This window comes from Orbicella franksi, chromosome 10 (genome assembly GCF_964199315.1).
Source record: "Orbicella franksi chromosome 10, jaOrbFran1.1, whole genome shotgun sequence".
Lineage (NCBI taxonomy): Eukaryota > Metazoa > Cnidaria > Anthozoa > Scleractinia > Merulinidae > Orbicella > Orbicella franksi.
The window spans coordinates 17,192,793-17,212,081 of record NC_138154.1 but is presented as its reverse complement, the minus strand read 5'-3'; the positions used below and the strand labels follow the sequence as shown (position 1 = coordinate 17,212,081).

Genomic DNA, 19,289 nt, shown 5'->3' with positions numbered 1-19,289 from the left:
TTGCCATTGGTAGGCGACGAAGAGCGGTACAGCAATGGCTCCCGTCAGTATATCCACGAACGCTAAGGCTTCGAACAAAATGTTCTGGTTCGAGGAAAACACTGGCTTGCCATGACTCGTTATCAACACCAACAGATTACTTACGACAGCTACAATTCCAGTGGCGATGCAAAGAAGTCCATTTAATAAAACTGAGATCAGCACGGGATTTGTTTCATGAACTTGTGGCACAAATGAAATAGGACAGTCCAAGGTTTCGTTTGAGACTTGTCGGTGGTGAGAAGTCGCCATATCAGCTACACTATACTTTGATTCTTCCTTTCACACAGGATATTCTTTGGAATGTTAATCATAGCACGTAGAGTCGCTTGAACTCATTAATGTCAAGGTTTACTAATCTGACGGCGTTTTTGCACGTCCGCTCCTCTTTGTATTTCCAACATAAAGGTTCAAAAGAAATCTTGAACCGCAATTATCTAGTTAGAAGAAACTGGTTTAATCGATTATCCCAGGAGAAGTCTTTTGCGCTAAATGGACCAATCAAAGGGTGGAACTGAACAAAACAAAGCACGCGAAATTGCGTTAAACATCTTTGAGTCTTGATGCAAAAACAACCATTAACCATAGTTTTAACTATCTTCTCGACTATTCCTATATCGACAGTTTAAATCTGGAGTTTAGCACTGAAGGGAAGGAAGCATATCCAATGCGTTAGTTTAAGTTTTTCACAGTGGAATTTACCGTGTAAGTGTACTGAAAGTGCAGTTTACGTTGAGGTTTTGTCAGGTTCCTGTTCGATTAAATGCACCGTGTTTTCAAAGCAACACCGAAAGCACCAGGAATCACGTTTACAATGCGTTTTTGACCAGGTGTTTGTATTCTTTGAATAAATTTCAGGTTTAGACTAATTACATTGTTTTCTTTTGTTTTACTCTTGAGTGCTCTTTTGCTCTGCAAGAACAAGAGAGAAATTGTTGGATGTTTGTTAGGGACGTAAATCAGATTACAAGCGATTTTACAAATCAAAAAATACATGTCTGGAAGAAAATTATGTTTGACTTAGAGTTTCGCCCATGCTTTGTTTGATATCAATGAATTAAGCATTTTACATGATATCAGTGCGGCCATGTTATTGTCCAAAACAATGAAAGTCCTTCTGTTTGTGAAACATAACGTTCCCTTCGTATGTAAACATTTTCTATTGTGTGGGAACACCGAAATAGCTGACATGAACACATTTTTAAGAAAAAAGTAACTAATGTAAGGTCTAAAAATAGATTGCATTATATCTGGACCCCCTGCGAAACTCCGACAACACTAGCATGTCCTGAGAAAAACAGCTAGAAATAGAGGGAATGCAGCCGAAGTTTTCGTTTCGAAAAAGTGCTTTAGCCACCTCATTTCACTCAATATGCTTAGTACCAAGCACCACTGCTGCTGCTGCTGCCGAAAAACTGCATCAATCGCTGAAAGAAATGCTGGAATTAGACGACGAAAATATTAATGCCATTTCCGAAGTTTATAATTTGTTTATGTTGTAAAACACAACTTGTGCAATTGAAATTGATTTACGACCTGATTTAGAGGGTTTGCCACGGGCACCCTTATGAATCTAATTACTTTGGTCTCTTGAGTGACGACCTGAAAGCTAGCATCAGGCCACAACAGATTCGGAAGCCAACCAAACCAAATCCTTTGAAAGCCACAATAAAGCTTTAACCTTTACCTAATCAAGGATTAAATCTCATTTTGGCAACATTTGGAATAGATTAAGTCTTAGATTAGATTTAGTCAGGCCTAAAAGCGGAGCTCCTGATTGCAATAACTAGCCATAAAGGAAAAAGAGGATTTGTTTTTCTCTGATCAGAAACTCAAAAAATGATCAATTGTGAGTATGTATACGTAATTGTGCTGCGTGTGGTGTCGCTATTTTTTCCAGTTGAATTTTAACAAAGTATACCCAATAAGCGTAACCAAGATTGTAGAAATTACGTACGCAATGTATCAGGGAGTTTCCAAGAGAAGATGGAGCGAGGACTATGTCGGTAGAAAAGTTAACAACGCGCCAGGGGTTAATTTACGCCGAAATTTTGCTTTTGCACGTACTCCTTCCTCCTGCCAGGATTTCGCATTGAAAAAACAAAAACGTAGATTGCACGACAGAAAAACTGAACATTTTAAAGCCATCACGAGTAGCTGTCATGCATCTGCTATCGCAGACCACGTCACGTCAACAGATCACAACTCAAAATGGGACCACTTTGACATTTTAGCAAAAGGTCGTCAGATACACATTGCAAGATAAAGGAAACTCTACTAATTAGGGAACTGAAACCTACCCTAAATGATAATGTTAGTAGCGAAAAACTTTATCTTTATTACTTTGCATCTTGTAATATGCACATTTTTCAACTTCTGTCATTGTTATTGTTAATTAGTTACTTATCCTAAATTCAAAATTTAGTTGTTACTTATATTCTCAACAGTCGTTTCTGAAGATGTATGTCGAAATATACGAAACGTCAAGTTAAATGAATTTTGTTTTCTAACATGCGTTTTATTGTCGTGTTTGTCACCGCAGTTTGTGAGGCGACCTGGATTAGCTCTAAACCTGAGCTCGCGATATGGTCACGTGATACTGGTCAGCGGATCGCTTGTTTTGGCAGCTGTCTAACCATAACATGGATGTCCAAAATCTGATGTAGCCATGGCAATGGTGCTAATCTATTACTTTTTAAGGTATTGACAACCAAATTTTTTTTAGATGGACGGTTACCAAATTTTCTAAGGTATGGGGCTCCGTTCGCACGCCATCGGCGCGCAGGAGTTACGTTTCGCTTTTAACACTGACCTCCTGAAACAACGCCATTCCAACACAGATCCTTACAAAGTACTTTTTGGTCTGCCTGTGAAGTATTTGTGCCCTTTCAGCCTCCCAAAACTGATTACGAACTAATTATAGAATACTATTTGCCACAGTCTCTTTCTCGCTCGCTGAATAAGAGATGGAGAAATGCGACCGCGCTTGAGAGAGTTCGAAGTATAAAAGGATAGGACGGGAAAAGAGAAGCGCGGGTGGCATATTTTCCATATCCTCACTAGTGAAGATATCGATGATTTCACTGATATCAAGTTCGTCTCTTAAATTGTACTTAAATTCGTTGGTGTATGATCGAAACATCTTCGGTCTTCCTTGAAAGTCTTCGGCAATCTTCGGTAATCTTAAAAAGTCTTTGGAAAATGTTCGGCAACGTTCATTTGACCTTCGGGCAAGCTTTGGAGAATCTTCGGAAATCTTCGGAAAGTGGTCAGAAATCTTGGAAAAATGGTCAAAAACGCCGACATCAGTATGCCTATATAATAAAAGAACATTACACGTTAGCTCGAAGATATGAATTTTATGTTCTCGTGGCAAGAACAGTATCTCACTCGTTCGCTGCGCTCACTCTTGAGATATTTATCTTGCCACGAGAGCATAATATTCATATCTTCTCGCCGCCCTATAATATCCTCTATTTATGCTAATTTTATGTAAGGAATAGACTGAAAACCACTAAATTTGAAAGCTTAACCGAAATTATTTTCTTAAGAAAATAAGAACCCATTTAAGAACCTAAGTAGCCTAAATGTTTGTTAGATACCATTTATGTAAGAACCTGTTTAGCCTAACTTGGGAAAATACAGGTTCTTACTCGCGGGTTTTTACTGTATTCTACGCCCGCGTTGGATATGAGATGGTAGATGGCTATAATCATCTCTTATTACATGGCTGGCTCCGTGAGCGGACAAGATAAATCAAATCCTGCGCTGTGATTTGCTACCCGAGCGGGCGAGATGGAGCTATCTTGCCCGCTCGGGACTACCCGCCGTGTCCCGCAAGAAAAATTTCCCCGAAAGCCATATAATAAATCCTTTATTGACCAAACTTGTTCGGTCAAGATGGCTTGATATTGGACCTCCGTCTCGGTCCATAAACACGCAAAAAAAGAACTTAGCCAATATCCAGCCATCTTGACCTCACACTTGGTCAATAATTGTGTTATTAAAAACGTCCCCAAAATATAGCAAACTAAACTAAAATAAAAATAAAAACGCCCCGAAAACTCACGCGCACGCTTACCATATTTGTAGAGCATGGTATGATGGCTAAGATAATGAAAACTCTTGAATTGTATTATCCAGTGATCCAGTTTTTAATAATAATAATAATAATAATAATAATAATAATAATAATAATAATATATATGGGTTATTGACCAAGTGTGAGGTCAAGATGGCTGGATATTGGCCAAGTTCTTTTTTTGCGAGTTTATGGACCGAGACGGAGTCGAGGTCCATAAACTCGCAAAAAATTTATTTATTCATTTCTTTCTTTATTTATTCATTTACTTAATTACAGTTAAGACATCGCTTTTTAAGTGCTGGAAGTTTATAATTCAGAGCATGCTACTTTGGTCACGCTTAGGCCACCCCATACTCAAAAAGTTACTGCACGGGCCCTGTAGTAGTTGATAAATACGTGTAGAAGAAACGACATTACACGAGGCTGAGAGTTCTGCAGTCTTTAATATCGCCTTGAAAAGGGAAGGAAAAAACAACGAAAAAAAGTCATTACAACACGGGGTATTCGCATTTGGTCACCCATCCAAGTACTAACCCCGCTGAACAGGGCTTAACTTTGTTGAGCGCACGAGACGTGGTGTTGTCCTTGTGGTATAGTGACTCTACGCTGAACGCTGTTTCTTTAATTTCTGAGATGAGAAAAGCTAACAAACAGAGAAAAAAAAATCACTGATACTGGCTGGGAAAATAAAGTAGGAAACAAAATGAGAGGAATGAAAATGAGAATTATTACTTGCTTTGGTGATCGGACAAGAAACGTTACTTTCTTTATGATAGTCTCGGTCTCTCGGACTCGCTCTCTCGGACCAATAACTTCATGGATGTTTTCAACAGTATTACATCTCCTCGTGTATTCTCTTACCGTTGCGTTTTGCTCTATCTCTTAACAATGCCAGTGGGCTTTAACTTTAACTTAACCTACGGATTACAACCTCAAGTCAGTGGCATCAAAGTTGTCATTGTTTACAGATCGACGATCCATTTTCCAAGTTGAGTGGCTCATAGCCACTTTGATTGATATCACTTTCTGGCTCGATTACCAGGACACGAGAGGGTGGCGGAAATCGAGTCTATTGAAATGCCAGAGCACGATTTATTATATATACCAAGGAATTTGAGCGCGATGTACTGAACACTTTTGTGCGACGCGGGTTTAAAAACTCAACATTTCACAAAGAATGTATGAGCTGATTAGCGCTTTTTCCAACCACAAATTTTGCAGCTGATCTTCTCCTTGAATATTACACCCGAAAAGCCAAAAGTTTTATCAATCAGTAAGTTTCACAAGCTCCTTAAATGTCACGAGCTTAATATGTATCAAACAAAAAGTATTTTCTGTGCAAAGGTAGACAAAGAAGTGACATCATAGACTAGTAACTGATTATTATGGTTTTATGTGATTTTTGACGTGATTTTCCTTTGTCTCTGAATCAATAAAGCGCTGTCTTGTTGTTGTTGTTGCTGCTGAGCACAAACCCTGGTCAACGCGATGAGAACTGACAAGATGTATGACTGTAGAAAGATAATACCTTTCGTCTCGTTTTTACGCAAATTACTTTCTTCCGACGTGACTAACGTAGCAAAATTTACTTTAAAGTACTTTTCACCTGTCGTGTATCTGCACGTTGGACGCGTTTCATACTGTGTTAGTTTCTAGTTTTACCGTGAACGGATGCTTGACGGTTGAGTTTTTTGATCGTTAAATTAATTTTTGCAGCTTCTGTCAAAAGATCCGTTCCTTGAATGGCTCCACAGAGGCTCGACCGCAAAATAAACCAAAAACAGGAAAGCCTTGCTCGATTTATAGGGTGTGGGCCTATGTATTACTAATAGGAATGTATAAACTAAAACGTACTTGTGCCTGGCGTCGGGTAACCCGAAAACATTGACCCCCAGTCCGCGGACCCCCACTACGGACCGGGTCCGCGGACTACCTATGGACCGGTCCACGGACTACCCCTACGGACCCCCTCTACGGACCACCCCCCAAATTAGAATGAAAAAAAAAAAAAGAAATATTTCAGTTATGGGTTGTCTAATAGATCGTGTCAGCGAAATTGCAAACTTTACATTTTGCAAATTTAACGTTCTTGGGGTTCAAGCTCGAGCGCAAGTTGTATCATTACACATTGCCATTTCCTTTGCTGTGGCCATACTGTATATGAAAGGCAGTGAAAGTCTCCAGAAAGCCTCCAGGAAGCCTCCGGGAAGTCTCGGAATTTGTGCTCTTTCCCCTCCACCATTTTGTTCAGCCCGCTCTCACGTAGATTCGTGAACTCGTTCCAGGCTTCACAATTTGCTCAGCGCAGTTACAGACACAAACAAGCTTGAACGACCTAAAAACACCTCTTCCATAGCCAGATTGGGCCACGAATACAATGTAACAATTTTCCTTCTTTTTGCCATCGGCATCTCCTTACGCTGAAAAAAGCCTATAGGCTTTTTTTTTGGGGGGGGGGGGTGTTAATTACATTTGCACAGTGTAATACTCGAAAATTCGCCGACACGAGTAATCTATTAGACAACCCATAAGTGAAGTAATTATTTCTAATTTTTATTGTATTTTGGGGGGTGGTCCTTAGAGGGGGTCCGCAGGAGTAGTCCGTGGACCGGTCCATAGGTAGTCCGCGGACCCGGTCTGTAGTGGGGGTCCGCGGACTGGGGGTCAGTGTTTTCGGTTTACCCCTTGGCGTCCGCTACAAACGTCAGGAGTATGGCTTGCTCATGCTGAATATCGGCCAGCCTCGGGTGATATAGGCACGCAGATACACATCACAGTCTGCCATATGCACAAGCACTCGGTCGATTTTCAGTGTCTTTATGCGTCCGCCTCGAAGGGGTAACCCGAAAACACTGAACCCCGGTCAGCGGACCCCCACTACGGACCGGGTCAGCGGACTACCCTACAGACCGGTCCATGGACAACCCTTACGGACCCCTCCACGAACAACCCTAAATTAGTGTAAAAATAATAAAAAGGGATTTTACTTATAGGTTGTCTAATAGTTACAGACTTGTGTCGGTGATTTTTCGAGTGTTACACTGTGCAAATGTAACAGACTTGGGTTTTTAACACCCCAGCCTCCCCCCCACCCCTCCCAAAAAAAACGCCTAAAGGCTGTTTTCAGCGTAAGTAGATAATGCCGATGGTAAAAAGAAGGAAAGTTCTTGCCTTCCATTCGTGGCTCAATCTGGCTATGGAAGATATATTTTTAGGCCGTTTATTCTTGTTTGTATCTGTTATTCCGCTGAGCAAATTGTGAAGCCTGGAACGAGTTCACGGATCCACGGGAGAATGAGCTGAAAAAAATGGCAGAGGGGAAAAAGCACAAATTTCGAGGCTTACCGGAGGCTTCCCCGTAGGCGTCTTTCATATTACTGGTTTACAGTGTCACGCAATTCAAAATAGATCAAAATAAAAAAAAAAACAAAACCGGTCAATAGATAAAGTCCAGAATCTGGGGAATAAAAGAAGGTAAATATGCAAAGACTCTCGCCAAAATTCTGGTCACAGCAATTTTTCTTATGCGAGATATGCGGAGAAATTTTTTACCCAAATTTACAGAGACTTGTATGGAGACGCCATGCTGGTGCCCATCCGTATGGGCACCAACATGGCGGCCGGAAACTAACAGAAACATCTGTCACTGAGTTTTGCTACAAAAGCGTGAATTTATCCCTCGAGAAACTTTAAAACATTAAAATAATACTTTTCTAAGACATGAACTGTTCAGATAGCCAAGTTCCCCGAAATAAGTCACTTTTTTAACCATCATGACAGCTCTCTAGGCCGACATGTAAATGCCGCGTCACGCAAAAGCTTAGAAATTCAAGCGTAGTGTGTCACAAAACCAAGAACCCATTCGTAGCGAAAATTTGTATGAATATTAGTTTTCAGCTGCTCTTATACATCATTAAAGTAAAATCTCAGGAAGATCAATAGTTTTGTAGTTTGAATTTTAGTGACGTCATGTGAAAACCAGCTATACTTTATGGCCACAGCAAAGGAAATGGCAATGTGTAATGATATAAATTGCGCTCGAGCCTGAATCCGGGTCTGTTACACTTGCAAAACGTAACGTTCGAAATTTCGCTGTCACGAGTAATCTATTAGACAACCCGTAACTGAAATATTTATTTATTATTTTTATTCTATTTTGGGGGGTGGTCCGTAGAGGGGGTCCGTACGGGTAGTCCGTGGACCGGTCCATAGGTAGTCCGCGGACCCGGTCCGTAGTGGGGGTCCACGGACTGGGGGTCAGTGTTTTCGGGTCACCCGCCACGAAGACAGGAAGAAGAAGTTAAAACACTCTGCCAAATTGTCCCGTGTCCCACCCAGTTTTTTTTAATCCCAAAAGTAAGAGACAGACATGTATAAAATGCTGAAAATAAAATCTGAGCTCCCGGTCGTATTACACAACTTTCCGCTGAATAACCTTTATCAGTATCCATTTCCCCAATTCATATATGTACGTCTTTTATTTTTTTTTTAACGTTGTTAAAGCGGGTCAAGACTTACCTGCGCTCAACCAACTCATGCTTCTGCATTCCACAAGGAATTGACAGATGGTACTGACATGGTTTAGGTCGCCAATTTGTTTGTGGGGGACAACCAGCGGCGCAAGCACTTGTTCGGGAAGTTTTCATAAAACGACATGCCAATGAAGTCTGCGTTTGCCTCTAAGGCAACTCAGACAGTTTAATAACGAACTAATATCTGACTCTAAGTCTCTGAAATGTAAAACACTTGCTTGAGAGACAGTTGGTTCTGTTATTTTGTAATTGACGTTGCAGGTGTTATACTTTTTCAATCCGGCATTGCTTTGCTGGGACAGTGTAAAAGTAATTTGCGATACACATAAATAGCTCTTGGAGAACGCTAGAAATAGCATTTCCAAACCTCTAGACGGATAGCGCCTTCAGCGCTCCATTATGTGTCTCCCCGGTTTTTCTCCCCTTGCTACGGCACTGCATCTGGAACTAACTTTGGCTCTCTAGACGACTGATTATCTAAACTGAACCAACAAACATTCACACAAGCACTTTTCCTAACGCTTTAACTCCTAAAAAGGCTCAAAATCACCAGATAAGTGTATATTTTTCCACAAACGCGATCGGAGCGGTATGTCACGCACCGCCATAACTCTGAACTTCATACTGCGCTGGTTTTCAAACCAAGCACTCTATTGAGCTGAAAAATTGTAAACAGATATAAATTTAGATTCTCTCATGCCGATAAGGATAGAAACTTTTGTGGCTCTTTAGTTTTGGATTTTGGAATTTGATGACGTCACGTGAAAACGACCCATATTTTTGCGTTGGAACAAATGAAACGACCGACGGACTTGATCGGTGTGGGGGTGGGGGTGGGGGTGGGGGTACTTCATTATATAGGCTATATAGGTATGTACAGCATCCAAGGAAGTGTTGGTCTGAAATGGTGGGTGGTTTGCGCACTCTGGTCTTGAACTGGGTATGATTTTAGAAGAGGCTACTTCGAGTTAACTATCATCATATAAAGACGTTATACTAAGACAACAACATCATACATTGTAAACATTGCCTCTAGCATTCGTCAAGCCCAGGGACCTGATTATAAGGCAAGTGTGAATTAGGGTATTGAACTGGACATTTCAGGGTCAGGCCCGAAATAGGGTAAGGAAAATATCAATCAGCGTTGATCAGTTTCTTAGCTCAGCTGTAGATTAAAATCCCAGTCTATTTTTCAGCTATCATCAAATTCAATCTCGTTCCCAGGGTCCTCTCTCTATCTCGAGAGGGAGGAAGAGAGAGGGCCCTCGGAACGAGATCATCAACAAAATTTGTAGATCTCCGATTTCTATTGAAAAGAGCGTCATTCACTTCTCGGTTGACAGTAGGAGCCCATCACTGGGAAAAAAATTAACTTTAAGGTCAGAGAAAAGAAAAACGGTTCTTTCCAGTTGTTTAATTGTTCGCGCGCGCACCATATAAGTGATGAATTAATTATCAACAAATTAATTCATGACATTTGTGACGTACCTCATCAGCAATAATTGAGGCTGTTCCAGAGGAAAGCTGCACTCAAGAAGGAATGAAAAATTTACTTCCTGCTGTTCTTAGAAAAGCAAAATGAAAAAGTTACAGATCATTTCTTTTCTGCTGTTGGTTGGTTTTTCAACTTTCTTCATTGCTTCTGCTCCGGTAAATCCGTTCTGGTTTACTCCAAGTGACTGGAGGTGAGTTAAGGATATTTACCAGGGCTTGTTTTTCGTTTGGGGGAATTACTTCGAGAAAAAATAGATTCAAGTTTATGAACTTTTCCAATGTTTAAACGTTACGCAAAATGCTCCTGTAGAACACAGTAAACGTAAATAAACAAGAAACCAAAGTTTTTCTCGCTAATGGAGTGAAAGTAGGAATTGAGAATTTGAAACATTGCGCTGCCTCTTTAGTCGATACTATTTTCTCATCCTCGCCCTCATCTTCCTCATCGCTACATACACTTTCGCTTTCCGTCGAATCTCCGACAACGGTGGCTAAAATCTCTTCATCGGACATTTGCGGTGAAGTCGGGAGCTCGTTTTCCAGATTAAGCCAGTCTTCCACATCGTGAGCATTAGGCATTTCCTCACTGTCAAGTTGCTGTACATGTTCCAACATTTCGACCATGGACTCAGCGATATTATCCTCTCTGAATTCGGGGTGTGAATTTGGCTCGCTGTTGTCCGAATGAATTCTCAATTTATCGTAAGCCTTGCAAATAGATTCCGGGCTTCCTTCGTACCAAGCATCTGAAAGCATATAAAGTAGTTCGAAAAAAATCTGTTTTTTAATACATCTTTCTTTGCCTACTATCTGAGTTACTCGCTCGTTGCTGAGATTTTTTGCAAATCGTTAGTAGACGGCGCACAAGCCGATTCAATGCCAAGAGTTGCGTAAACAAACCGATTTGTAATCTGTAAAACCAATTTACTGCAGGAAAAAAAATAAAGTTGTTATTCGCCGGCTTAGGGTCGGCCGTATAGTGAAAAACTGACCTCGGGCTAGAAAATGCGGCCTCGGGCAGCATTTTCAAGACCTCGGTCACAGTTTTTCCCTATACGGACCTCCCAGCTGGCAAATAACATATATATCTTCACTGCGCGCGATAAAGATATGATTTTTTAGTGAAAGGAAAAATCCTGGTATTTCACTGGTGTTTATATAATAAAATACTATACATTGTGAGGGAAAGATAAAAGAATTGATAATCAAAATTCCAGCTAGGGCATATTGTCTGCACATGTTCTCCAAACTAGCATTTAACGAAATATATGACAAAAGGAGACAATATTTCGAGCTTAGAAGGACCTTTTCCTTATAGACATAGACCTAGACAATTTATTTCACTTGGACACCACAGTTAGCCATGGTAACGGTTTGTCCCATAGACTTGATAAGCTGAGCCTACCGCAAGACACACCAGCTAGCTTACAGATTCGCCAAGAAAACAAAATGACAAAGTAAATATTAAAATATTCTAACTATTGAACTAAACTATCTAAGAATATATAACTACTAAAACATATCTACGAATATATAAGAATATAAAAATGCATAGAAATTATTGCAGATAAAAGAACTATGCATAAGTAAGATAATGTACTTTTACTTATATCGAATCAAATTTAATGTAATACATGTAACTTCTGCTCAATATAACAACTACAACTATAATAACTTATATTCAATGTAATAATACACATGAAAAAATTACTCGATTCTGATTCGCTAAGAGCAGTGTAACACCAGCGCAAATTCCACATAGTAATTCTGGATTATGATTGACTGAAAGACAATAGGAACTTTTCTAAGAAAATGATATCACGTAAAATAATGACGAAAATTTTGTGCTGAAGCTTTGAAAAAAGTTTTCTCAAATGAGAAAAAGTGGCTTCAAGAAAGATCTTCCGGCATTTCCTCCGCGCAAATTTTTTCATGTTTATATTATTAGTAAGTAATCATACGGTTTTTCTCGTTCAATTTGGAGTTATATCGCACTTGTGAGTTTTTCAAAAAGCTGAAATTATACTCACCGAAGTGGCTCGTGCAATTTCAGCTTTTTGAAAAACTCACTCGTGCAAATTAATTCCAAATTGAACTCGCAACCGTATGATTACCTATACTAATATCTTAAATTGAATCAAATTTGTAATGTACTTTATGTATTTTTCTGGCAGCGAAAGTTATAGGCTTAAACCGCTAAAAGCTGATGCCAAAGTAATTGTCAGTTGCGAACTGCCTTTGTGGAGAAACTTTTCTGGCAAAATAGATGCCTACTCTGTTAGCTATAATGCACTCGATACGTGTAACGTTGCCGGCGGAAAACTGCTTGGTTCCTTACACTGTGGCTCAAATCGTCAACAAAACACCACGACTTTGGATTTTGCCAATAAGGAAAGGGAGACGTATTACGTAATCGGTGAGTAAAAGCGAAGGTAAGGTAAGGTAAAGTCTGCGTGAGGCCAGTCGCCCATATATGCGGAGCTTAACCCGGTTTCTGTAGCCTGAAGCGACTAGGAGTATTTCTACTCCCCCCTGGATGGGACGCTTGTCAATCACCGGGTTACTGGCCCTAGCAGCACATTCGCCAGTACCCCTCTATACGCCTGGGTGGAGAGAGGCACTGTGAGAATAAAGTTTCTTGCCCAAGAACAAGACACAATGTCCTTAGCCAGGGCTGGAGCCGGAGTTCAGCGCGCCAACCATGAGGCCACCGCCCCTGAAACGGAGAAAAATCATATAGTAACAGGTTTTTAGATAGTGTTATGAAGTAGATAGGCTCGGCGGATAAAGCCTAATTCGCCTCAAGATAATGGTTTCTGATTTATAAAATGCCATTGAATAGCCGGTTTTCACATGACGTCACCAAAATTCGAACCACAAAGCTTTTGAGCTTCCTGAGATTATACTTAAATGATGTATAAGAGCAGCTGAAAACTGATATTCATACAAATTTTCGCTCCGAATGGGTTCTTGGTTTTGTGATACACTACGCTTGGATTTCTAAGCTTTTGCGTGACGCGGCATTTACATGACGGCCTGGAGGGCTGTCATGATGATTAAAAAAGTGACTCATTTCGGGAAATTTGGCTATCTCAACAGTTCATGTCTTAGAAAAAGTATTATTTTAATGTTTTAGAGTTCCTCGAGGGATAAATTCACGCTTTTGTAGCAAGACTCAGTGACAGATGTTTCTGTTGGTTTGCGGCCGCCATGTTGGTGCCCATACGGATGGGCACCAGCATGGCGTCTCCATACAAATCTCTATAAATTTAGGTAAAAAATTTCTCCGCATATCTCGCATAAGAAAAATTGCTGTGACCAGAATTTTGGCGAGAGTCTTTGGATATTTACCCTCTTTCATTTCCCAGATTCTAGACTTTATCTATTGACCGGTTTTGATTTTTATTTTGATCTATTTTGAATCACGTGACACTGAAAACCAGCAATTCATCTGGGAATGAAAGTGGGTTGGTGTGGGGGTGATATGAGTATCAAATATATGAAAATGAGTTTTTTCAATGCAGGTCGTACTCGTTTTCGTAAAGTCTTTACTTTGCACCAAGAAAAAAAATCGATTGAGAAATATCTTAATCCAAAACAGAATGAAAAGTATAAACATTATTCACGGGTTAATCCTTCTCAAGTTATTTTTAGACATGGTACCCAGTTTCCCCGGCGGATAATATTATCACGCAAGTTGCGTGGATGTTTTCGTGGAGAATGATAACACGCGAAGCGCCGCTTGGGCTGTTCACGTGAGCAAAATCCGCGTTATAGGATTAACTATTTCTATAGACCCTCCTAAAGCCCTGACCGGACGGACACGCAAGTAGACGCAAATTAAAACCTTGGGTCTACTTGCGACTCCGTTAGGCCAGGCCTTGGGTGCTCTTGCTTTGACTTGCGATGACTTGCGCTCACTTTGGTCGAGATCAAATTTGCACGGAAGTCGACGCAAGTTTTTAATTTCACCTTTTGGCCACCCAACCCAAGTCAACACAAGTTGAGTGTCGTCTATTAGCAACCGATTATGAACTACAGCCTTGCAAGCTCTGAAATATTTTTTTTTCTTGGCGACTTGCGAGGCGGCTTGCGAGGAAAGTTGAGAGTTCCTTTGGCCACCCAACTCAGGTCTCTACGCAAGTTTAACTTGCGACTACTTGCGAGTTGGTTTGGCCAACTTAAGGTTTCCAAAATTGGGTGTAGTCTTGGGAGTGGAAAAATTGAGAAAGACTACCTTGGTAATAAGACCTCTAATGGGGATTAATTCTCTTACTCTTCATTCTCTCCTACATGATCAGATTTCTTTTACTAAGTGCAAGAGTAATTACTTCGACAGGTATCGCGCGAAAGACAAATGAACACTATAAAAGTGCCTTGCCTCCATGTAAAACAGACGGCATCTACTCTTCAAAGGTCATTCTTTACTTCTGTGATCCCGTTATCACGTGCACTGCTAAATGTACGTATTTCACATTATTGCACGTTTTCTACGTGATCTCAATTTTGATTGGCTTAGATAACTGATGGTTCGCTCGTTTGTCTTACTGCCGAACTCGATGACTAAATTGATTGACAATCAATGTACATGTAAGCTTATTAAACCAAAGGCTGCATACGTGTATGCACACGAACAATTGCGTCTGTGTTTTTATGTTTAGCCCGTTATTATGTAGTCCTTGATATTCACCACTGAAAATTCTACTAAAACAATTATTCGCCTTTAGCAAATAATTGTTAATTATTATATGGCTTGTGTTTGAAACCGATATAACGGGCGCTTTGATTAGTTGATTCTAGGGAATTGTTCTCCCGTAATGCCCACGGGCAAACACAAAGCAAAAAGCCTTGCAAGGCAAATTTTACCGTAAAGACCTCACTCTCGGTTGATAAGCTGTTATTTTTACAGGCTAAATTTCAGTTATTAGATTCGATGTTGCTGAATTTCTAGCTTTCTTGTTGGTTCTCTTCTTATCCGTTATAAGCTCATAAAAATGAAAAAATATTATCCTGATCATTTGGCAAACAGAAGTGCGATCTAATGACAGCATTGCTCGTAGTGACGAGAAGTTGTCTCTTTATAGTCGGCCAAACTGATATAAGGAGAGGTCACACTTTCAAATCTCTTCTAAGTAATACACCTTATTTCATAAATTAAACAGGAAAATTCTTTACATGTGCAATGTACTTAGTGAGCTGAGTTAATGCCCATTCCCTCTCTTTTAGCTTGTCCAATTCCCCTGGGACTAGGTGATGGACGAATAAGGGATGAGCAGCTCTCAGCTTCCTCGGCATTGGACGACATTCATGCAGCGAAACAAGGGAGGGCTTCTTTGATCAGCCCAAGACATGACAGGTATCCTGCCGCGGATAGAGAAGTTCATTTTAATTGTAACGAGCGCAGGACAAAGAAAAAGTTCACAACAAGCAAAAAATTGACTCCCAGGATATAACTGACTGCGACTAGGGTTTCAACAGTTCTCATCGTTCTTCTAAACTTCCACTCGTGTTTCTATAACTCGATTGAAACTGAAGTATTTCTTGTAGGCCTGCAATTCTATTTGTCATCATAGTCATGGTCACGATGGAGCAGCTATTGTTGTTTTAGGGCTAGGTGCATTGTTTCTGTTGTTTGTTTTACTGTTCTCTCCAAGAGTATCAAGCCATTCAGCTGAACCTTACGAGAGCCGCTCACCGACCCATCACTGGATAATAACAAGGAAAACAAATTTCTATTTCTTTCGGTATTATATAAACGAGTGCACCATTTTCTGTTTCATAAATATCTTCTTTTTTTGACTGACAGTTCCTGGTGTGCCGCTCCAACTTTTGATCTGAGAAGTCAATACTTGCAAGTAGATCTGCTGTCAATTCATGATGTGTCAGCGGTTTCAACGCAAGGTGCAGTTACTGAAAACAGCTGGGTCAGCAGTTATCTCGTGCATTACAGCCTGGATGGTAACGAGTGGATTGTAATCACTGATGAAGGAGGCGAAATTAAGGTCTGTTTTCAACAGTTCATATTTTGCATAAGTTACAGAAGGGGCGGATTTAGGAGGAGGGGGGGGGGGGTAGATTAGATGGCTAGCCATCCCCCTTTTGAGGAGCAAGACATGAAAAAAAAAAAAAGTCGAAAAAGGCAGAAATAGGCATGCTTCCTGCGCAGATACCCCATTGTAATTTTTACTTTTTTGCATTGCTAGTACTTCTAGCGAAATGGGTGTCAGTTAGGTTTCCATTCTCAAATTGCAACAGGAGACATAATCGATAATGGCTCCTGATTGCAACACTTTTTGCCCCATTGATTCTGCTACCCCAAGGCACCAACCATCTCTCTCCCCCTCCACCTCCCCTCCCCCGTGAAAAATCCTATACAAAGTTAAGCTCCACGTAGAATCTACTGTCAAAGCAATTCAGATTGTCGTAGAAAATGCATATAGCCTAGAAATATATCAGTCACTATTTTAGCCGTTATTGATACTTCTTAACATTAACTATTGAAAACTGCCCTGTCTAGGAATTTAAGGGAAATTCGAACCAGTCCTCTCTCGTTCGCCATTGGTTGAAGCCTCACTTCCATGCTCGTTTTGTTCGTTTTGTTCCTCTCACGTGGGTTGGTCAACGATGTATGCGCGTGGAGCTTCATGGCTGTAAGGCACACAAATCCCTGGAAAAGCTCAGAGGAAACTTGAAAATTGGTAAGTCATAATATCAGTAAATAATGAAATATAAAGAAAACTGCCACTGGCAAATGAACTATGATTTGATTCAAATTTATGGCTCCTCTCGTCCTTTTATAAAGAACAGTTTTTAAACTCAAAATTCAATGGTTAACACTTTATTAACAGTTGGTGAAATGGCCGAGAGCTTATCATCCAGCTGGAAATATCATGCGTAAAAAAGACGAAATTGGTTCTTTTGCGTCTTGTCTACTGTCCAAGAATATCAATTGTAACAGATAAAAACAAATAAGAGAATTTCAAAACAACAACAACAACAACAACAACAACAGCATACCAACTTCTCAGCTAATCAAACTGCCAGTGAACGCACTTGAAATTGATTGACTTTGAAGTGCGTGGGAGAACCAAGAGCAAAATGGGAAAAATGCGCCAAACAAGTAAAATGATAACCAAATCCTTTCTCGAGTGACATCAAACGCAAATGAAAACGGGTTCATATTTCCGTGCGTCTCTTTCCTTTGAGTCAGATCCAGCTCTGTCTGCCTTGTTCCTTACAATCACTGCATGATCAATTCTCGGTGAACATCATTACAAAGTGCACGGAGTAGTTTTACTCAACCTGTAAAATAGATAGCGGATCGTAAATGATGCTTCATTGTTTTAATTCTTGGGGTACATTTCTTATCTTTCTTCACGCCTAGCCAGCAGAGAGCTTGAGGCTGCACTCTACAAAAACTTTTGGGTTTTTTATCAGTAGGAGCTCAAACTTTGCAAAGTGATGGAACTTTTAATTCCAAACTACCGTATGTTTTTTTAAACGATTTTTCGCGGAGAAATGGCATCACAGTGCTGAAGGTAAATTTTATTTCCCTGTTAAGGCACAAAAAGTACATGATTCTGAGAGAACTGGAGAAGATAAAGTGAAATGCGGAAAAATTATTGAAAAAGCTCTGTCCCACTTGACGATATAAAGCTCTGAATTTTGTAAATGTTCTAAGACTTCTAAAAATAGAAAGAAAATCGGGGAAATTCAAACTTTCAATAACCAGTAAAACCACGCTAACGTAAGCGTGCATCCCAATCCAATGATGAGCTCTCAGGCGCGAGCAAAGTTAACATTGGCAATGTCACTACTCAATTTCAGACTTTTAACTGGTCATCATCGTCTTCTGGTTGCACTTGGGACCTTTGGGCAACACTCAAGAAGCTAGAGCTGCTGTCGGCTGAGACTCCAGCAATGCTTCTTTCGTGCTTTCCAAATTCAGAACTCGATGATGCCAACTAAGGCATAAATTAATTGTTTTAAAACTTTCTGTTTCACTTGTTTGGTGAAATTACTTTCACAATACCAATAAGTTATACTGTAATGTCTTTTTAGCACCCAGACCTTGCGGCGCAGCTCACTGCGCATCCGTTCCATACGCTACATGCTTTATGTACAACGGCAAACTTCTTTGTAAATGTGTTCAGTCTTGCGTACTGGATCAAGGAAAAGTCTGTGGAACTGACGGGGTGACTTACCAGAACGAGTGTGAAATGAAGAAGGCGGCTTGCTTGAGCAAAAAGCAGATCAACATATCCAAACGACAGCCATGTCCTGGTTAGCACGTGCTGTAAATATATGTTATTGAACTAGCATGAGGTTCATATTGGAGAAATATTGCTCGAATTATTTTTTCCAGGTTTATGGTTTATGGACCGAGCCGAAGGCGAGATCCATTAACTTGCCAAAAAGAACTCGACCAATTTTCTCCAATACGAGCCGAACAAGCTAGTTCAATATTTATTATAATGCCCTTTTTAGTCTGCTGATAAATTGATGCGTCTCCGAGATCCTTTCTTGGTAAACACGCGCGCGAAAGGTAAGCATTTGTATACATTTCTCACGTCGCTGTTGTGAACTTTGACTAAAACTGTCCTCCAAATATGAACGTAAAATGATTTCTACTTAAGAAAAAACTTTTTTTCTTGTAATGAATAAAAAACGCAATTTGCCGACATCAGTCCGTGAGCGGTCCATCTTAGTGTTGCATGACGGAGGAAATTAACCACAACCAAACATTTCTGGGTCTGCTTTTGTTTTGATTGTGTTTGTTTGTTTGTTTAACTGGCCTTGACACTCTACAACGGGGGTGAGGGTGTTTTCTATTTAAGCTTCCACGCCACCTCTTACACTGTTCAATAATTCTTTCTCTTCAAACAACTTTTTTGTTACCTTGTGTGGTGAAATAATGAAGTGATACGATTTATTAATTGATGGATCGATCGATTGATTGATTGATTGATTGATGTCATTAACTCGCCTCTTCAAGACTATCGATACTTTGTCAGGTGTGCTCAGAGGCATCTCCAGGAACCTTGGACACGACTGGTGACAAGTCAGGTTGTCCAAAACCATCGATGGTTCCCAATATCCTGGGAATTAAGAAGAAATGCCAGAACTGGAGGGCTTTTAGT

General features: G+C 40.3%; 1 protein-coding gene across 1 annotated transcript in view; it reads right to left on the bottom strand.

Moving 5' to 3' along the window:
* The window catches only part of LOC145501691 (beta-4C adrenergic receptor-like), a 1,026-nt gene extending 735 nt beyond the window's left edge, over positions 1-291 (bottom strand). The window contains exon 1 of the mRNA XM_081481106.1: positions 1-291. This exon is cut by the window's left edge and continues 735 nt beyond it. Within this exon, the coding sequence (XP_081337232.1) occupies positions 1-291 (291 nt within the window).
* Positions 292-19,289: the final 18,998 nt, after the last annotated feature.